The sequence below is a fragment of the Haemorhous mexicanus genome, chromosome 9, assembly GCF_027477595.1.
Source record: "Haemorhous mexicanus isolate bHaeMex1 chromosome 9, bHaeMex1.pri, whole genome shotgun sequence".
Lineage (NCBI taxonomy): Eukaryota > Metazoa > Chordata > Aves > Passeriformes > Fringillidae > Haemorhous > Haemorhous mexicanus.
Genome location: NC_082349.1, coordinates 14,719,515 through 14,738,071, shown reverse-complemented (window position 1 = coordinate 14,738,071; position 18,557 = coordinate 14,719,515). Strand labels below are relative to the sequence as shown.

Sequence of the window (18,557 nt, the reverse complement as noted above, 5' to 3'; positions counted from 1 at the left end):
TAATGATTTTTCCCTTACATTTTTTTTCCTGAATAGGTATTTGAAAAGCTGAAGGACCACATGCTGATCCCAATAGCTGCCACAGAACTGGCGAAAGTAGATGGGTTACTCACCTGTTGCTCTGTGCTTATTAACAAAGCTTCAGAATTATGAGTTTACAGAGTCCCTTCCTTGTAACTGGCAATAATGTTACACACAAGGTAGATGAATCTGTATCCACACTTTTATTGTTTTTATTGACAATCTACTGTACCACTGTGCTACTAACCCTTGTTTACAGATTTTTTGCATTGTGAATTTTTATTATGTCCTTGCAGATGGTATTTAAGGTGGATGTAGGGTTTGTTGGGAGCACGTAACTCTGAAGTAAGTTAGTCCCATGGGCTAGCAGAAGACAATTATAATGGCTAACCCTTAGCTTTAGTGATTTAACATATCTGTGTGAAAATTTCATGAAACTCGGCTAATTCTCAATATTTCAAGCACCTCTGTTGTCTTTACACTCTTCCCTTCTGTCTTCTTTTCTCTTGCTTCCTTGCTCTACATGTGTTTTTCCTTCCTCAGTCTTCTACTTTCAGTGGTGCAAAGTATTAGGGGGACTGAAGAAAACTCAGTGGGCCCATGAACCTTGTGTGGCAGGGAAGCTTTCCATACACTAGCTGGGACAGTGGGCAGTGGATTGTGCTCACTGTCCTGGCCACATCACAGTGCTGCTGCTGCTGCTGCTGGGCAGAGTTGTGGCTGGAATCCATTTCAGACACCAGGTACCAGCTTTGGAAAAGCTTCCTCTGATGGGAGCGTTCAAGGGCAATGACTGCCTGGGAAACCTGAATGACAGAAGAGAGTAGTGCAGCCACACAAGTTGTCTCCTGCAATTCAGGTCCCAGTTTCCTGCTAAGATCATGACTTTCAATGTGGTGAGAATAGGAGAAGAGTTTTTAAAAAGGCCAGATCCCAGGAAGCCTCTGGACCACAAAAATTAAATGCAGAGGTGCAAAAGAAATCTAAAGTATGGGGGAGTTAAATGTCTTTGTTTACATCTTAAAAATTGTTTGTCTTTTCTGTTTTCTGTTCATTTGGAGGCCACTTACTAGCAAAATTCAAAAGAAAAGGGTGATAGAAGGAGTTGAAGGACAGCTATTCCTGGATTATGCCCATGAATAAGGGAAGCTATTTTTTTCCTGGAAGATTGTAATTTTTTCTTTATCTGCCCTTGGGACAGTTTTCCTTGGAACAATAACCATCTTATTTTTTTTTTTTAGTGGCATGAATATTCACTGTGGTATTCAGTTAAGGCAAATATAATTTTTGTAGCAAATTCCTCAACATGTTTACCCACTGAGTCATGGGGTTTTTTTTTGTTCACCACTGCAAAGTGAAGCACACACCATTGTATTCACATGCTTCTTGTTAAATCATTTGTAAACTAAGGATGGGAGCAATTCCCAAACAGAGGCAGCAGTGGGAACTCTCCAGAGACTGACAAATAGTCTGACCACGTTATCAGCTTCCTAGACATCTCCTCCACCTTTCCTGAACCACTTGTGATGTGTTGCTGAGGTACAGTAGGAAGTGAGTGAGAGGGCTTGGGCAATGTGGTCTGCAGGAAAGCAAACAGAATTAATCAAATGCCCACTGGGATATCCTTTGGAAACCTGTGTGCTGTTTTGTGCAGCCGTAAGGGAGGAAACAAAAGTACTCATACTTGTAGGTTCTCTCTGGCACATCTCACACTGCATCTCAGTGGTAATGAGAGGAAAACCTCCTGGCAGCTGCCAGAGCACACCTGATGCTTCATGGGTGCTCTGTTGGTTGTGATGACATGAGGTATAGTGGGGAAGAGAGCAGTGATGAGTGAATCTATTGTATGTGTAAAGAACATGGCCCAAAGGCCAGCCAAACAGCAAGTGGGGAGTTTTTTCCTCTTTATGACTCTCCTGTCCCAAAGGGTGATCCTAATGTTCCCTCTTTGTCTCTTGCATTCCCATGCACCATTATTTAAACCTGAGCCAGGTGATCAGGCTCTCAGGATGTAAATGTTGCAGTGGGGAATCTTTTTCTGCCTTCCCTTGGTGCTTTTTAAATATTTGATAAAGTATCACAAATTTCAAAATAACCTGACACTAAACAGATTTTGTGCCAAAAGTGGCCCTGCAGTATTGAGCTCCTACAGGCAGCTCTGTTAAAAACCTGTGCAGCCGTGGGAGCTGTCAAAGCTGAAAGAGCACCCCCCACCCTGACTTGTCCATGTACCTCCTGCAGCCTGGCCCCCATCCATGTCCTTCAGTCCCTCTTCCCTCCTCTTGCTAGGGAGCCAGAGCATCCAGCTACACTGGGAGAGTTAGGCTGTAGGATTTCAATTTTATTTATTGTTAAATATTTCTGTAGTGCTGGTTTTGGCTTTTTTCTTCCTCCACCCTCTCTCACCTCTCACCTGTCTTCTTCCTCAGACTCTCATTTCTAGTTTGCTCATCAAGGCATGATGAGCACTTTTCTCATTTTATCCCAAGTGATTTTACCTTCTTGCCTCAGTTCTTACTTGAGTCTTTTTCTTCACTTCTCCTTCTTCACTGTTCACTCCACAGTATCCCAAGCCATGATGGACTATCCTAAGCTCACTCCCTCCTGGAGTAGGTGCCAGGAGAGAGGAAAAACTGAGGGATATGCTTTGGGTCGGAGCAACTTTTGAGCTAGAAGGATGACAGTCAGCAGGAGCTGTAGATCCAGAGGGTAAGAAGGGTGACTCCTCTTTTTAAGAATTCTCCAGAAAAAAAAGAACCATTTCTGGTGACACTGCTGTTACCCTGTGTCCTTGAAAGCTGTAGAATGTGTGACAGTGAATTCTCCTGGTTCCCTAGGGGAGGGAGAGAAGGAGTTGGGATTTCAGAGCTGAGAAACAGCTATGTAGACAGAGAGGGTGGTTTTTCATCTCTTGCCATTTAGATTTCTTTGGTTTCAGGGCTGCATTTTGGTATACAGAAAGCAAGGGAGCAGCTGAGGGATCTGAATTCCTTCAGTTGTTGTATTCAAACTGTCTAACTTCAGGCACAAAATTGAGGTGCTCTAAAACCACACCTGCTTTCTCTCTCTTGGCCACAGTAGGAATCACAGCCTCTTAACATAGATGCTCTAAATTACATCTTAGTCTGATGCCAAAAGTTACCCAAGCTGGTTAGTGGGATCACCCTCACCTCACAGCTTCTCCTGTTAATCTTCATTCTGGCATTAGAAAGAAAAATATTATGAACACTTCAGTTTACGTATTTGCAGTATGGTACTAAGAACTAAAATCATGCCAAATGCTTCTTGTTCTTGCTGTTTGCTGTTTATTTTTCTGTTGCCCAAACAAAGAATTCAGTTGTGAGGACATTTCTGCAGTGACACATGTGCATCTAATGCATGTCCTGTACATTTTGTCACCAGAACATTTCTCAGATGCCTGATGTAAATCATCATCCTTGATTAATATAAATAATAAAATAAAATCCCAAACCAAAAAAGGAGATGAGACACTGAACACTGATAGTTGCCCACATAAAACTCTTGATAACAACTGTCAGGCTGTGTGACAGAGCAGACCCCTACAGAAGTTCTTGTGGTAACAGCTCAGCAATGGGGCTTGAATTACTCATCAAAGGATTTTTCCTTTCAGCAATCAGTTTAGCTCAGTTGAAATGAAAGAGCCAGAATGTGCATTATAGGTATTTCATGGATGTTATCTTTGCTAAGAGTTTAGGGAGACGTGTGATATGTGGGTTTCTTTTTTCAACAGAATGTGAATACAGTGTCTCTCTCTGTAATGAAAATGTGAATGCATACTGTACCTTATAAGATAAACTTGAATTCTTCCATTTATGTATTTTTGTGTTTACCATGCTAATATTCAGTTTTAAATAGATGCCACTGTGTGAAGCTATGCTCTGATTTTTTTTTTTTTGGAGATTTCCATGTGATAGGAATAGAGCTCATAGGCACCACTATGTCCAGTTTTGAAAACAAAAAGCCAGTATACAGAATGCTGTTTGTTCACAGCAAATTGGAAAATATGGGAAGAAAGAGCTTTTGATTTTGTTCAGCTTCATATATGTTTTATCAATGAAGTCAGAGCCAAATTAATAGAAAACATCAACATCCACATGGAACCATTTGAGGAAGATAATTTACTATTTAAGATTGTCTATTTTTGCTTTTATCAATAAGGAAGCTGAAAAGATAAGCCTGCTTAAACAATGGTAATTGTTAAGTGATTGTGAACAAAGTATCAGTGGACCTCATGTATTTTCAGAGAAGTTTTAACTGGACGTGTGATGTAAGTTGTATGGAGTTGTATGTGAATCGTGTTAGCCACTGTTTTACATTGTATTGTTCTGCAGTGCACAAATGTGACTACTGAGCACAGAAGCATTACATTCATTAAACTTAATCTTGTTGCAGTATATAATTCCCCACTTTTTGTGCCAAAAACATCAATACATTCCATAATCAGTTCTAATAGAGGTTTGCACTTTGATTTAATTTTTTTTTGTGACTCTTGCAGTTTCAGTACTATATATCTCCATCATGAAGGAATAAAGTGTCAGTTGCACCATACCCTGTGCAGTTCGTGCTTCTTCTTTTGGAACTGAAAGTGTATGTATTTAATTTAATAGTGTTTCATGCTGTCTTTTTATTTCCAAGCTTTTACATACCTAGAAGTAAAGCCAATTATAGACATTAGCACTAAAACCCTTAATTCTGTTGGGGGAAATCTTGACTCTTTAAAAACAGATTATAATTTTGGACTCGACATTTAGGAGTAACGTGTAGACAGGAGACACTGCCTGTGGTCATGATTAATTTTATTGTTGTCCAAGGTAACAAAACAGATGTTAGCATAGTACAGTATGTTTGCTTCTCTGTAGTGCCTGCATTTACTGTAACTTACAAAAGGTGAAACTACAAAGGTTTAGTGGCATTCCCATTATGGTTAAATTATTCACGCAGCTCCTGTGTCTTTTCTCCCCCACAATCTCAGGAGAGGTGACTGCACTCCAGACATTGCTTTGAGGTAACCTGACAGATAACTGCATGTGTTATATCTAAATACTTCCTGTTGTGTGCTGCAAGCTGCTCCTGGGGCTGCTCTCTGCTCGCACCTTGGGCTCTAATGCCAGCAGGGCTCAGTGCTGGCATCCAGGAGCAGGGTGACCCTGCAGTTCCTCTGGGCTCCATCATGGGTGCTTGTGCAAGGGCTCGTGGGCCATCAGTGCCATCTCCTGGCAGCCCAGGAGTCAGTGGTTTAAGGCCTCACTATTGTTTTTCCAGCTTTTTAAGAAACCCAAGATAATTTAACAGAGTAAGAATTCCTTAATAAACTGTAGCAAAATAATGACATTACTTTCAAACTGTATTTTGCTAGTATAATAGGACTTTAAACAAACTATCATCTATTATTCTCCTTGCCAGAGAAGCAGGGACAAAGGATCTAAATACAGCCTTTATACTGATTTTACAACATTGGTTAAAAGTATTATTTTGAACTAATATATTTAAATCAGTGCTGTGCCTAATGTGAATACATTTAGTGTGATGCAATTAATATCTTAAACTATTTCATTTACATATGTACTCATGTCTACAGGAGAGAGCTGGTACCAATTTACTTGAATTTGTTTAATGGCAATGATTAAAAATAAGAAAATATAAACAAGCCCCACCCACTTGCCACATTAAGAAGTTTCTCATAGAATATCAAAGCTGAAAAGAGCAAAATCATAGTAATTTAACAAGGGGTGTTCTTTGCAAAACTTAGCTGTAGGATATTACTTCATCAAGTAGAGACTTTTGCATTTGAGTGTACTCTAAGTATCTGCTGCTTAAAAACATCAGTCACTGTCTCCTGCATCATAAAGCCCAGACATTCTGGGATCCCACCCTCAAAAATTCATGACCTGTAGGTTTATTGCTGTGGTTTAGTAGCTGAAACATGCCACTGGGTGCTGCAGGTATTTGTTGAGTTTGGGAAGGGCCCTTGATCTGTAACTAAACCAAACTCCTTCCCTTCTCTCTGTTTGGCAGCTTCCTCCTCCTCCCTCCTAAGGAATTGAGCTGTAGAGTCCCACAGCTCTCACAATGGCTGGGCTGTCCTGCCAGCTCCAGAAGGGGCTTGTCCTGGGAACCCAGACCAGAGCCCTGAGCAAGGATCAGGAGAATGGGATGGGAGCACATGAAACTTCCAGGGAGAGGCCCCTGCTCAGCAGAAAGGACACACTGCCTGGAGAGGGCTTGGTCAATGAGGGCAGAAGGGGAAGAAAGCCTGGAGCCAGTCACAGCTCTGAAAAAGCTGACTGACCTCTTAGGCGCTGTGACAGTGTTACAACATTTTCTTCACCTTCACAGGGAGTTTTGTAAAAACCCCTGGGTTGTAAACAGTTTTCAAAATTTATTTTGGAAATTCAGTCTAGAAATTTATACTAGATGGACATTACATATCTACATGCTCATACAATGCAATGTCCAAAATCTTTCCAGCTGCCTTGAAGGAAATGATCCCTGACTCACTCTACTTTGAGGCTCACTTCTGAACATGGAGTGGCTGTTACTCTCCTGAAATGAGTTTCGTGCAGAGAGTAGCCTTCTTCCTGCTGCCTGGACCATTAAATCCTGCTAGGGTGTTTTGGCATTAAGTCTGCTAAAATATATTCTGTTCTTGTATTCGCTAGGCACATGCTCTCTTCCTGACTGCTGAAGTGAAATCGTTCCAGTTTGTCTCCCACACAGTTCAGGAATCAGCAGCCTAACCTTCCAGACATCACATGGCTTTGAACTGCACCTCTTGCTGAGCAAGGTTATTAACAAATACTCTAAATCCAGAATGCATGATAGGTGTTTTTATCAGCAGTGTTGTATGGAGCCAGCAAAGTCCACAATATAATTCACCTTGAAGAGGAAAAACTGAAGGGCATGTGATGTAATAAGGGTGGGAGTCAGGGGCTGGGAAGATGCCTGGCTCTTTTTCAGAAGTGCCACAATCAGTTCTCTCAGGAAGCATCAGAGGAGCTGAAAGCTTTCCATGTATTTGGGTGCATAGCACAGATTAGGGAGGATCGATGTAGGCACTTGAACTTGGGAAAAAATGGTCAGCCCTGCAGCTCTCTGAGCAGGAAAATGGGAGAAAAATAGGTTACTTTGCAGAGATACACAGCTTTGAGAAATTCAAATGCAAAGAAAGGCTTCTGGGGGTGGGAATAACAGGAGGCCATGGGCTGTGGGCAGGTGTGCCCCCAAATGAGCAGCAACCAGGGCTGCCTGAGAGAGTTTTCACTGGCCAGAGGGGCCTTCCCAGCAGTGGCAGGGAACGGAGCTGGCTGGCAACAGTTTGGGGATTGGCCCTGATTTTAACATCCAGCTCTGCAGAAATCGGCCCTGTCACCAGGTGCCTGGTCCTTTATTTTTCAAGTGTTCTGGGGAGGATCTTCGAGTTTATGTTAAAGCTGGAACTGCTAGCACTGTAAAATAGATACTGTCACAATTAATATTTCAAGTACTATTGCATTAACAAAGTGTGTCAATCAAAGACTTTGCAAAACTGTAAAACTACCATAAAGTTACTTTTACAGTTTTGCATAAGGTTTTCCTTACGGACAGAAAACCTCAGTGTTGATCGCTTCTTCTAAACTTATGTTCATGTTTATCTGCTGAAAGGGCAATTTTAGGAGTACATCAGCAGCCCCACTTCCACCCGTGCCAGCTGTAAAAGCACCGACTGCTGAAGTTCAGCGCTCCCTATCCCTGGGAAGGCGGCGCCGTGTCCCGGCGGGGCAGCGGCTCCCTCTGCTGCTGCCTTGGAGCACGACCCTGTGCACGGAGGGGCTTTTGAACAGCGCCAGGCCCCGACACCGGCGGGCGCCCGGCACCGCAAGCCGCTGTCACTCGTGCCAGCACCCGCACGAGCCGCGGGCCCCGACACCGCTCCGCACGCTCAAGGCGCTTTAGCGCAGGGGTTGCCACACGTCCCGGGAGGCCCGGCGAGGGGCAGGGGCAGCTCCAGCCCGAGTCCCGGCGCGCAGCGCCCCGCGACCGCCCGGCCTGAGGGACTGGCACTGCCCCGCGCGCGCCCCCGCGGCCGCCGGCGCGCACACGCCACTGTACGGGGCCGGGGCGGAGCGCCGGTCCTGAGCGCCCATTGGCGGGCGGGCTGGGGGCGGTGCGTAGCGCAGGCCCTGAGTGCCCATTGGGGGGGTGGGGGCGGGGCTGCGGTCTGTCCCAGCTTGGGCGGGGCGGAGCGCCATCCCTGAGCGCCCATTGGCGGAGGCGGGCGGGGGCGGAGCCCGGACGGAAGCGCCGCCCCGCGCGGGTTTCCCCAGCGGCGCCGCCGAGGGTTCCGCCATGGAGGGCTCGGGGTCGTGGTCGAGCTCGGGCGGCGTGGGGCGGCCGCTGACGGAGGACGAGATGGCGGAGGTGAAGAAGGATGTAAGTGGCGGGCGGGCCGGGCGCAGGGGCCGGGCGCGGAGCGGCGAGTGGGGCCCGTGCGCGGGCGGGGGAGCGGAAGCGCTGTGGGAGCGGGCGGGGGGACGCGGCGCGGGGGCTGCGGCAGGGACGGGACCGGCCCGGCCCGGCGGCGCGCCCGGGAAGGCGGCGGGGAATCTCGAGCACGGCTCTGCCCTCCGGGGTTCCCCGGCGTGAGGCTGATCATAACTCGCGGATCCCGGGCCCGGAGCTCGCCCCGCGCCCCGGCCGTGCTGTGTGCCGCTGCCGGCCGCCCTGCCGGGGCCTGCGCTGCTGGGGCAGGGCTGCAGGGCTCGGGCCTCCCGGTGCCTGCGCCGCCGTGGAGCGCAGGAGGCAGCAGACGGGAGGAGTAACGTGGTACCCAGAGCATGGCTGAAAATGTGTGTGCTGCTCCTGGTGCCAGTAAAAGTCTTTCTTAGAAAGCGTGGATATCTTCGTTAAGTATACTTAGGTGTTTTTTATTGAAGCTTATTGTTCTCTATTTTCTTGAGTTTTCCCCTATACTTGTTCGCTGATGTCTGGAATCTCAGGGAAGACTTCATCCTGATTCATTCTGGATTAATTTACCTCAGCGTGAGACTGGGAAGCAATGTACTAACCAACCACAAAAAGTGATTGCTTAATTAAAAAAAAAAAAAGTAAAATCAGTTTATCACTTATTTATTGCCTATCCATGGTTCTGTCTGCAATTTTCAGTATCTTATGTTTGATTCATTGGGGTTTTTTTATATTCTTTTAAAGTACAGTGAAGACTGCTTGCAGTTTGGTTTTTGTTTCTTTCTAGCTTTATGCTTATGTGATTTCCTTTAAATGCTTTGTCATAGTTCTGTGAGACATGTTTTCAAGCTAGTACTCGTTTCCACAGGGTAATACTGCAATAGGTGGCATTGGGTAGTTACACCAAAAAAGGATGAAAGCTACTTGAGTCAGACACTCTAGGTGTAACATGACAGGTATGTTAGTCTGGGTCAGTGACTGAACCCACGGCTGCATCTCGCAGAAGTGCACGATTATCACTTCAGCCCTTAACCATACAGGTCCTCCCGTAGCACTTGGAGGAGAAAGGATGGAAATCATAGGTAGAAGCAAATAACATTCCTTTTATTTTCAAAATGCAGTCCCATAAATCTGACTTTAGAGCTTCTGCATTCAGATTTTAAATGTTGTGGCTTCACCACTGACTTGGCTCTCTCAGAGCTGTTCAGGTAACTTCAGTGGGATCTCTGCAAGCCAGGGTGCTGTGTTAGCAGAAGCACTGTGTGTGACAGGGGACATCACACCTCAGGAAGCTAAAACTGGCAGGGACATCTTGGTCTGGGCAAGCTTGTCTGGGGGAGGAGATAGAAAGTCTGGAGTCTTGCAGTTAAGAGCTGAGAAGGATGAGGGTGAGCCATATAAAATCACTCATATAATAGAATAGGCTTACAAAAGACAAAAAGCAGCCACTAATGTTGTTGAGAGTACATACGTTTATGGATGAAAGTGCATGTATTTTGGATGTCAGTAATTTGTTGAACCTGTCAATAGTGTAAATAAATAGTTTAAATTTTCTAAATAAATGGGTTTATTTACAGACCATTTGAATTGTTAGTATATTCATGCTGTTGCTTTGAGGCTGCTTTTGCTCAATGTACAGAAAACGACAGCTGCAGTATTTTGGAGTTGTGGCTCAAGGATACAACGGTATGGAAACGTGGCAATCAGATGATCAGTGAAAATGGGTGTATTTGTAGACAAAGTGAGTAGGTACTGTTTGCTGTAATTTCATTTTTACTTGACTGTTTTGAAGTGTGCTAACCTCAGACCTTATGTAATCACAATTTCTATAAGTAGTCACCATATTTCTTAACAAGCATTGGATCTCCTGAGTCCAAAGAGTTAATGAAAGTAATAATTAGAGAACCGTTTTTTAAAAAAAAATTTCACAATGAGAAAAATCTCAACCAAGTAACACAGAGGCAGCCTTAAAAATTCTTTTGCTAACCTGCATCAAAATCATATAGGTTCCAACGACAGGCTTCTAAATAATTTGAAATGTTGGCTAAGAGTAGTTTGCTTTGTTTTTCAGGCTTTAGAAAGGATGCGCCCTTACCTGTGTGATAAGATCATAGCTGAGAGACACTTTGATTACCTGCGTTCCAAGAAAATACTCACTAGGGAGGACACAGAAGAAATTTCTGCTCGATCTTCCAGCAGGAAGAAAACTGGGAAGTTATTGGACTACTTAGCAGAAAATCCAAAGGGACTAGATACTTTGATTGAATCTATCAGACGAGAAAGAACACAAAACTTCCTGTTACAAAAGATAACTGATGTAGTGCTAAAAGTCAAAAATGAAAAGCTTGAAGCTCTTAAAGGTAACAAATTTTTAATAATGCTGTGTAAGACATAGGTTTTGTTTGGAGGGTCTGCAAAATTCAAATCCAAAACTAAAGTCTTCCTCTGATATTTGGAACAACATGTTTGGAAATATTACTGGTTTGTGTTTAAGATCCTAGTGCATGTATCCTGGCTTTTCCTTTTTACTATCTGAACACATCCATCATAAATAACAAGTGGCAAAAAAAAACCCTGTTGTATTGTTATGATGGATAAATCTGTCTTCACATTTCAGTTTTACTTTACAAAAATGGATGGTTATCTTCCATCTTGTATTTCTCTTCAAGCTATTTGCTGCAGGGGCAGGATGCTCTGGTTTAGTTAAACTTTGTGCCTCAGCAGAAGATATGCTAGCAAATGCAGCTTGAGGGGAGTTCCCTGTATGCCTTCAATGCCACAGGTTTCAAGCAGACACTGTAAATACATGTGTGTGTTTTTCCATACAGGCTTAGAGGTTTTGTTGACATCCAAACCTTGAAGTGACTCTGTGTACCCATAGCTTAAGGCAAAGAAAGAAAGCATAGGCTTTCTACACCAAAAGTGTTACTTCCCCTTCCACGCCTGTCAAAAGGCAAATAGAGAATGAAGAAGTATGTTCTAACCATAGAGGAGAAGGGCCTGAGGTTTGCTCTGGCTTCAGGTAAAATAGACTTCAAATGCTGTCCACTTTGGAACAAAACCAGCAGGTGAAGCTCTTAAAAGTTTGAAGAACACAGTGAGAAAAATTTTTAAAAGTTGGGCCAAAGGGCTAAAGTGACTTTCTAAAATGAACTTTAAGTTACAGTGCATCTTTGTCAAGTACTGTCTGGTACTGAATACGGAGAAACTATTCATATCAGCCGAGATAACCTGCATGTTTGTTTTTTAATTTGTCAGGAATTCTGGATGTCACAGGTGAGATGAAGGGTTAGTCTGTTAAAAATATGCACAGTTGATTTTTGACAGTCTTACTGATATTAAATCAGAGCACAGTTTAAGATGTCCTCATACTGTAATTAAATCCAGTATCTGTTTTTTTGTCTTAGGTTTAAGCTGCAGTACCTGTATGACCTCACTGTATGGAGGAACAAATAATCTTTCTAGATCATTTTCTGATGAATCTAATTTTCTGGATAAAACAAAAGACAAAGAATCTACCCAGATACATCACCCAGAAGAAGATTATAGCACCGCTGCATTTGTGTCTGCTGTCTCTCTTCATTCAATGAATTTGCCAATTGCAGAGATGGGGAATTCACAGTGCAGTGTTTTCTCAGCCACCCTCCCAGGGCCTGGAGACCCTGGTGCACCCCCACTGCCCCCAGAGCTCCAGTCAGACCAGCAGGAGCCATGTACTAGTTCAAGTGACAATTGCTTTTTGCCTTTAAGATCACGTTCTGTTCAGCCACAGTGAAGGCAGTGACTTTCATCTGTTCATCCAAATGGTACTGAAACTTTGTGGGATGGCTCATAAAGGCTAAAAAATGTTTTCAAACTGTTAGGAAAATTGGAGGAAATAATCTATGCAATTTCTGTTCTAATTTTGTAATTGTGTGATGCTGGTGCTGCTTGACTTGTTTTGTTTGTTTTGTCTTTAGGGAGCTTTGTACAAAATACTGTGGTGTTACACCAACAAATGTTTGTTTTTTAAACCAATGTGTATAAGATTTCACATTTAGTGTATAAGATTTCACACCAGCAGATGCTTTAGCTGGACTTGTAGAACAAATGGGTTTTTTCTTTCTGCAGAAACTAACAAATCAGCTTTTCTTAATGTTTCTGTGATGGATGAACTGGGAAAGATGGTTAGGAAAAGTACTGAGTATGGAAAAAAATCTGAACTAAAAACTTAAGCTTACTTACCAAAAAGCTTAAACTCATTTACCAAGTTAAGTGTTTCTCCCAAGGATAAATTCTGCTCTCCATGTATATGTGTGCTGCTCCATTTGCAAAAAACCTCACAAATCTGGCCAAATCATGCTTATTAGCAAGGAGTTTGTTCCTTGTGTGAACTTTGTCCTACTGGTACATCAAAAAGCATCAGTATCACAAATACACTTCTGCAGGCTTCAGTGTATTCTTCTTGTATATTAGTTAAAGATTCCTGATTTGAGATGCACTTTAAATATAAATTCTCTTTAGTACTGGAAAAGGAATGTAAACTGCTCTAAGGCATTGTGAGGGCTGTAAGAAAACATTATTGTAGGATACTATTAAGGAACAAATCTTGTATGCTTTGTCCCACTAGGGAAGTGGAGGAGAAGCTGTGTGACACAAAAGTATCTATACCTGAAGGACTCTTTGATATATGGCGCTTCAAATACCTCCTCTTCAAAGCAGACAGACAGGTTTACATTTCAAGTTGTTTAGAGTCACATGCATTTTAAACTGTTTCAGCATGGGAAGGTTCTCATTTTTTGACACCACGTAACATACTGAATTCCTCTCATACTCGAATTGTAGCCTACCTTTTGTGCAGGTGCCTGTAATAATTTCAAAATGACCTGGTGGATTCTTAATTTGACATGTGTACAGCTGTGTTCTGCAGTACTACACTTTAAAGGGATGGGGTGTTTTCAGTATATCAAAGGGTAGGTTTGTATTTAAAGTCCTAAATGATTTTGGCTCTCATACTGTGTATAGCCATGGAATGCCATTCCCATGCACACCAGGGTAATATTACTAAACTGTTCTCCTTTTGTGGAGACAGGCCACCTGCAGGACTTCAGTATAGTCTCTATAAATGTTTTCACTATTATTCTGGTTTTGGAAGTAGATTAAAATCAAAGGCAATGTTCAACTACACTCCATCCAGAGTATATGAACATCTTACATGTGAGAAAGATGTGATTATTAAAATCCTTGTTTTTCTTGTCTACATTGGCAATCATCTACTGTCCAGACAGTGAAAATGCTTTTCAGTGGAACTGCTTAGATGAGATGGCACTCTGGAAATTAAGTGCCTAAATATGCAAGCCAAACTTTGCTCTTTAACATGAAATTAAGGATAGGATGAACTCCCTCTCTTCCATTAACTTGAATTGTAGTTGCAGGTACTTGGGACATCTAGAAAGTGATTTGTCTAAATGCCCACTGGAACCACTTAAAGAGCTGGGCTTAGGCTTGAGTCCCTTCCTGGGTTCTTGTAAAGAGAAGAGCGTGAGCAGGGTTGGCCTTAACAGAGAAAATGCACCAGCTCAGTGTGGAGGCTGCCTTGCTGCTCCCCATCCTGCCCCGTGCAGTGTGCAGCCTGCAGGGGCCACTCCCAGTGGAGCCTACAAACCTGAGACCTTGAGTGAATGTATTGTCTTTCCAAATGTCTATAATGTGCATTTTTAAAATGTATTTTTATCACAACTTTTGGAATAAATTCTTTTGTATAATTGCCTGGTTTTCTGTCTGCCTCTCGTTTTTAAGAGGTACAGGTTGCAAGAGCAGTTCATGCCATTACCTTGATGTGTGGTTTTGGTTTTGTGTGTGAGGGAGGCTTTTGTTCTCCTTGTCTTTTTAGAGAAGTTTGTCTCTGGTGGAAAGACTGACTTAATGTGAAACGCCTGTGCTGGTAGGACTGCACTCAAGAGCAGTCTGTAAGGAAAACATGCATGTGAAATAACAGCTCTGCTGCTTAAGTAGTTTCTGCAGTTTGTGACTACTATTACTAACCTGATTTTTGCTTTTTTTCAAATGACTCTATTGCTCAACTTCCTACGGATGTGAGAAGAGTTGCTTCCAACCACGCATATCTTGATTTCATTCTTAAATAAAGATTTTTATTAATAGCAGGGGAGAAACAAAAACTTTGAGTGCTGAGAAGCATGACTTAAAAAGGGATTTGCAAATGCTGCAGGCACTGTGGTGTCTCACTTCAGTGGTTGTTTTCATTGTACTTTGTGTATAGGGCTTACTTCAAAATAATGACATAGTATTGATTACGAGAGATCAGCTGGATATGGTTTAGTATCTTTACAGTAAAGGAAGTGGACATAGAATAACCAAAACCCTTTCCTCAGATCTTATCCTGCTTCTGGTAGTAGAAGTAATCTGAACACAGAATCATAAAATATGCTGAGTTGGAAGGGACTCATGAAGACCCTCAAGTCCAATTCCCAGCCCTGCACAGGACATTCCCAGGAGTCACAGCCTGTGCCTGAGTGTTGTCCAAACCCTTCCTCAACTCTGGCAGCCTGGTGCTGTGACCACTGCCCTGGGGAGCCTGTCCCAGTGCCCAAACACCCTCTGGGTGAAAAAGCTTTTCCTGATACCCAACCTCAGCCTGCCCTGCCCCGGCTTCATCCCTTTTGAACAGCACCAGTATTTTAGCTGATGCAGTAATGTGTGTATGAGTCAATCACAAGGGAGGTCTAGTACAAACTTGGTCCAACAAATTTGAAAAATCTTTTGGTTAAGATATCTCCTGGAGCAGTGACGATCAGCGCTGTGACCTGGAGCAGTGATGTTTAGCGCTGTGTCTGCCACAGGTTAGCCGGTGGTCGGACATTAAGGAAAACGTGTTTTCCCCCCGCTTAGGCCTGCAGGTGTGAAAAGGGAGAAAGGAGGGTTGGCTCAGTTTCGTGTCTGATTTTCGGTGTCTGGTCACTCGAAGGGAAGCGCCCCGGCTCCGGCGGGAGCCCGCAGCGCCCTGCGGCACCGCCCCCGCGCCTGCCGCGGCTCCGCTCCGCCAGCCCCGCGCGGGCCCCGGGCCGGCGGCAGCCGCGGGCCGGAACCCTCGGCGCGGGCGCGGTTTCCGCGGGCGGTGCGAGGCGCGGCCCCGCCATGGCGGCGGAGGGGGAGGACCCGCTGGGCTATTTCGCGGCCTACGGCAGCTCCAGCTCCGACTCGGAGCCCGAAGAGCCGCAGCCCGACGAGCGCCCGGCCGGAGACGGCGCGGCCTCGGGGGGCACCCCGGGGCGGCCGCGGCTGCCGCCGCCCGACGAGCTCTTCCGTCGGGTGTCGCAGCCGCCCGCCTTCCTCTACAACCCTCTCAACAAGGAGATCGACTGGGAGAGCCGCGTCCTGCGGGCGCCCGAGGAGGTGCGTGGGGCGCGGGGTGAACCGAGGCGGCGCCGGGGCCGCCGCGGGCCCCCGAGCCGCCGTGACGGGCGCTCTGCTCTCTCCCGCAGCCTCCCAGGGAGTTCAAGGTGTGGAGGAGCAACGCCGTGCCCCCGCCGGAGACCTACAGCCCGCCCGAGAAGCCGCCGCCGCCGGCCCCCACCCTCGACATGGCCATAAAGTGGTCCAACATCTACGAGGACAATGGCGACGACGCGCCCCGCCAGGCCGGCAAAGCCAAGTTCCTGCCGGACGAGGAGCAGGAGCCCCTGGAGTCGGGTGAGGCCCTGGGCGAGGCGGCCGTGCCTCGCACGGGAGGCTGTGTGCGCTGCCGGAGCCCGGCCGGCCGGGCGGGAGGGAGGCTGCCCTGCGTGCCCTGGGCCCGGAGGAAGCTCTGCTGGCTTCTCCTGCTCCGCCGCTGCCCAAGGGCAGAGCGCTCTGGCCGCAGGGGTGGGTGGGCTGCAGTGCCGGTGGTTTGGCTTTCCTGGATTCAACACAGACCCTCGAGCAGTCCCTCTGCTCCTCCTCCCCTCTGTCATTAGCAGGGAAGCATCAGAGTCTGTGGCACTGTAGTTCTATGAAACCAACGGGTTCAGTCATGGTGTTATTAAACAGAAGGTGGTGTAAAAGCTTCAGGTGCTTTACACTGAGATGTTGTAGTAGTAGATGTAGGTCAGATTATTTCTATAACGTTTGCAAAACTCGGGGTCCAAAAGAGGAATCAAATAGGATGTCTGTGGGACGGATTACTGAAGAAAATACTTACTATCCTCTTCACTCTCTATGATGATACAAGCTGTAATAGTAATTTAGGAAGTAAAGAAATATTTGATAGGTGGGAGGATTTGTTTTTTTTAATTGCTGGAGAAAGAGAATAGCCAGCAATAACCAAGAGAACAGAACCAGAAGAAGAAATTCTGAGCTTTCAGAACACACAGTAATGTTTTCATTCATTGGTAAAGTTGTCAACAAAGCTTTTCTGAAAGAAGGATTTTTTTGCTGTCTTGCCTGTTTTTTGGTTCTGGGTGTTCTTTCCCAGTAGCAGTTTTTATGTCTTTCTGCATGTGTTCTATGTTTCCCCGTCCATGCATTTCTCTTAGTCAGCCTTCATCCAAAGGAAGAAGATAAAACGTTAATGAATCTTGACATTATTTCCTGCTTCAAAAATGTCATTTTCTAGCTGTTTCTATTAGCTAGTCAAATAATAATTTTGTTTTAGAACAGGTACTGTACAGTAGCATAAAGCCTCTTTTTAGTTACCTGCAGTGGTTTGTGGCAGTAATAAGAAGTGACCATTCCTGTTTTGTACACATATTGTCTGCATTCCAAAAATGAGGATGTTGTCAGTTAGTGCTGCAATGTCTTTTTTCCAGCTATCTCAGATGTGGTTAAGTCAGTTGTTCTGAGACAGGATGGTGTTTAAGAGAAAAAACTGGCTTTGCTGACTTTGATTAACTCTTTCTTTTATTTAAAGATGGTGAAAAAGATGATGAACCAGCTTCTGCTAAGAAACGTAAAGTAGAGTCTGGAGAACAGGCAAAGAAGAAGAAGAAGAAGGTATAAGCAGGGTGTTTTGGATTTAGACATAATGAGAATTTCAAGGAACTTGGATTCCTCTGCTGGAATGGGAAACAAATACGTGTTTACTGCATTTCTCTCTTGGATAGGGAATTTTATTTCTGTAGTATGCTTGCCTTTCGGAAAGCACAAAATTAAATGGACAGTGTTGTGGTAGAACTTGTTTACTGAACAAAATTTAAACCTGTTTATTTGAAACAAGGATTTAGATGAAAGATCCATTGCCATGGATACTTGTGCTCGTGCAGGTTACAGGGCTTCACAGTATTTTGTTTATCAAGGACCCTGGTAACATGCGTTTTTCTGGACTGACTTTTCCATTGTGTCAAAACCTTTTATAAAGGAGTATATACTAAAGATTTTTTAGGTACTGTGATATGTTCACATAATGTTGTTTTTAAATATATGTATAGATGCAAATAGTCACTGGAATAAAACTACATTTGAAAACATCTGTGGTATAAATATTGCATTGCATGCTGGGTGAAATAGGAGCAATGAATTCTGTATTATATGCCATTCACTGATATGTGACTTAACAGATTCCTCAGGGCTTTTTTGTTTAAATAAATACAGAACTACAAACTGAAAAAATGGACCTGAAATTGAGTTTAATATTTTATAATTATTCTGATGTTATGGGATCTTCATCACTGAAACATGAGACCAGTTGATGGAGGGAGAATTGAAGCATGTAATGTGTCCTTCCTGAAACAGAAAATAGAATCAAGATATTTATGTGGACAAAAATTATGACAAAGCTGTGATAGAGTCTGCTGCCAAATTGTATTTATTTCAGTACAAACAGTTGGTAGTCTTCTCAAAGTGCTAGCCAGTATATGTTGCATTTGTGGTATGCTGCTGAATGGGGTTTTGGGTCTGTATATGCTGGTACCAACTTGTACTGGATTGGAGAAAAGGTTGCTGTATATTTTCAGATAAAGATTCTGTGCCTTAGTAAATCTGCAGTGAGATTAGTGCCTGCTAATAGAGGTTCATGTAATTAAATTGTTAATGTAAAAATTTTTGTTTTCTATTTTCCTTCTGTCTTGGACTAGCTTTACTTTGGCAGAACAGATTCTATA

The 18,557-nt window shown here is 44.2% G+C and overlaps 3 protein-coding genes across 3 annotated transcripts in view; all 3 read left to right on the top strand.

Moving 5' to 3' along the window:
* Window positions 1–4,590, top strand: part of DDAH1 (dimethylarginine dimethylaminohydrolase 1) — a 57,695-nt gene extending 53,105 nt beyond the window's left edge. The window contains exon 6 of the mRNA XM_059854156.1: window positions 37–4,590. Coding sequence (XP_059710139.1) covers window positions 37–153 — 117 coding nt within the window. The 3' untranslated portion in view covers window positions 154–4,590. The remainder of the gene's footprint in view (window positions 1–36) is intronic.
* Window positions 4,591–8,305: 3,715 nt separating this feature from the next.
* BCL10 (BCL10 immune signaling adaptor) lies at window positions 8,306–14,228 on the top strand. The gene is made up of 3 exons (XM_059854155.1): window positions 8,306–8,451; window positions 10,556–10,844; window positions 11,892–14,228. The coding sequence occupies exons 1-3, from the start codon at window positions 8,368–8,370 to the stop codon at window positions 12,257–12,259; spliced, it is 741 nt and encodes a 246-aa protein (XP_059710138.1). The 5' UTR covers window positions 8,306–8,367; the 3' UTR covers window positions 12,260–14,228.
* A 1,371-nt stretch (window positions 14,229–15,599) lies between these two features.
* Window positions 15,600–18,066, top strand: C9H1orf52 (chromosome 9 C1orf52 homolog). Its single transcript, XM_059854153.1, has 3 exons — window positions 15,600–15,876; window positions 15,966–16,173; window positions 17,369–18,066. Exons 1-3 carry the CDS (start codon window positions 15,619–15,621, stop codon window positions 17,455–17,457), a joined length of 555 nt encoding a protein of 184 aa, XP_059710136.1. The 5' UTR covers window positions 15,600–15,618; the 3' UTR covers window positions 17,458–18,066.
* The last annotated feature ends 491 nt before the right edge of the window (window positions 18,067–18,557 follow it).

Coding starts and splice junctions, on each gene's coding strand:
- BCL10 (XM_059854155.1), top strand. CDS start 8,368: ATGGAGGGCTCGGGGTCGTGGTCGAGCTCGGGCGGCGTGGGGCGGCCG. Junction 8,452..10,555: donor TGGCGGAGGTGAAGAAGGAT/GTAAGTGGCGGG, acceptor TTTGTTTTTCAG/GCTTTAGAAAGGATGCGCCC. Junction 10,845..11,891: donor AAAGCTTGAAGCTCTTAAAG/GTAACAAATTTT, acceptor TTTTTGTCTTAG/GTTTAAGCTGCAGTACCTGT.
- C9H1orf52 (XM_059854153.1), top strand. CDS start 15,619: ATGGCGGCGGAGGGGGAGGACCCGCTGGGCTATTTCGCGGCCTACGGC. Junction 15,877..15,965: donor TCCTGCGGGCGCCCGAGGAG/GTGCGTGGGGCG, acceptor TCTCTCCCGCAG/CCTCCCAGGGAGTTCAAGGT. Junction 16,174..17,368: donor GCAGGAGCCCCTGGAGTCGG/GTGAGGCCCTGG, acceptor TTTTATTTAAAG/ATGGTGAAAAAGATGATGAA.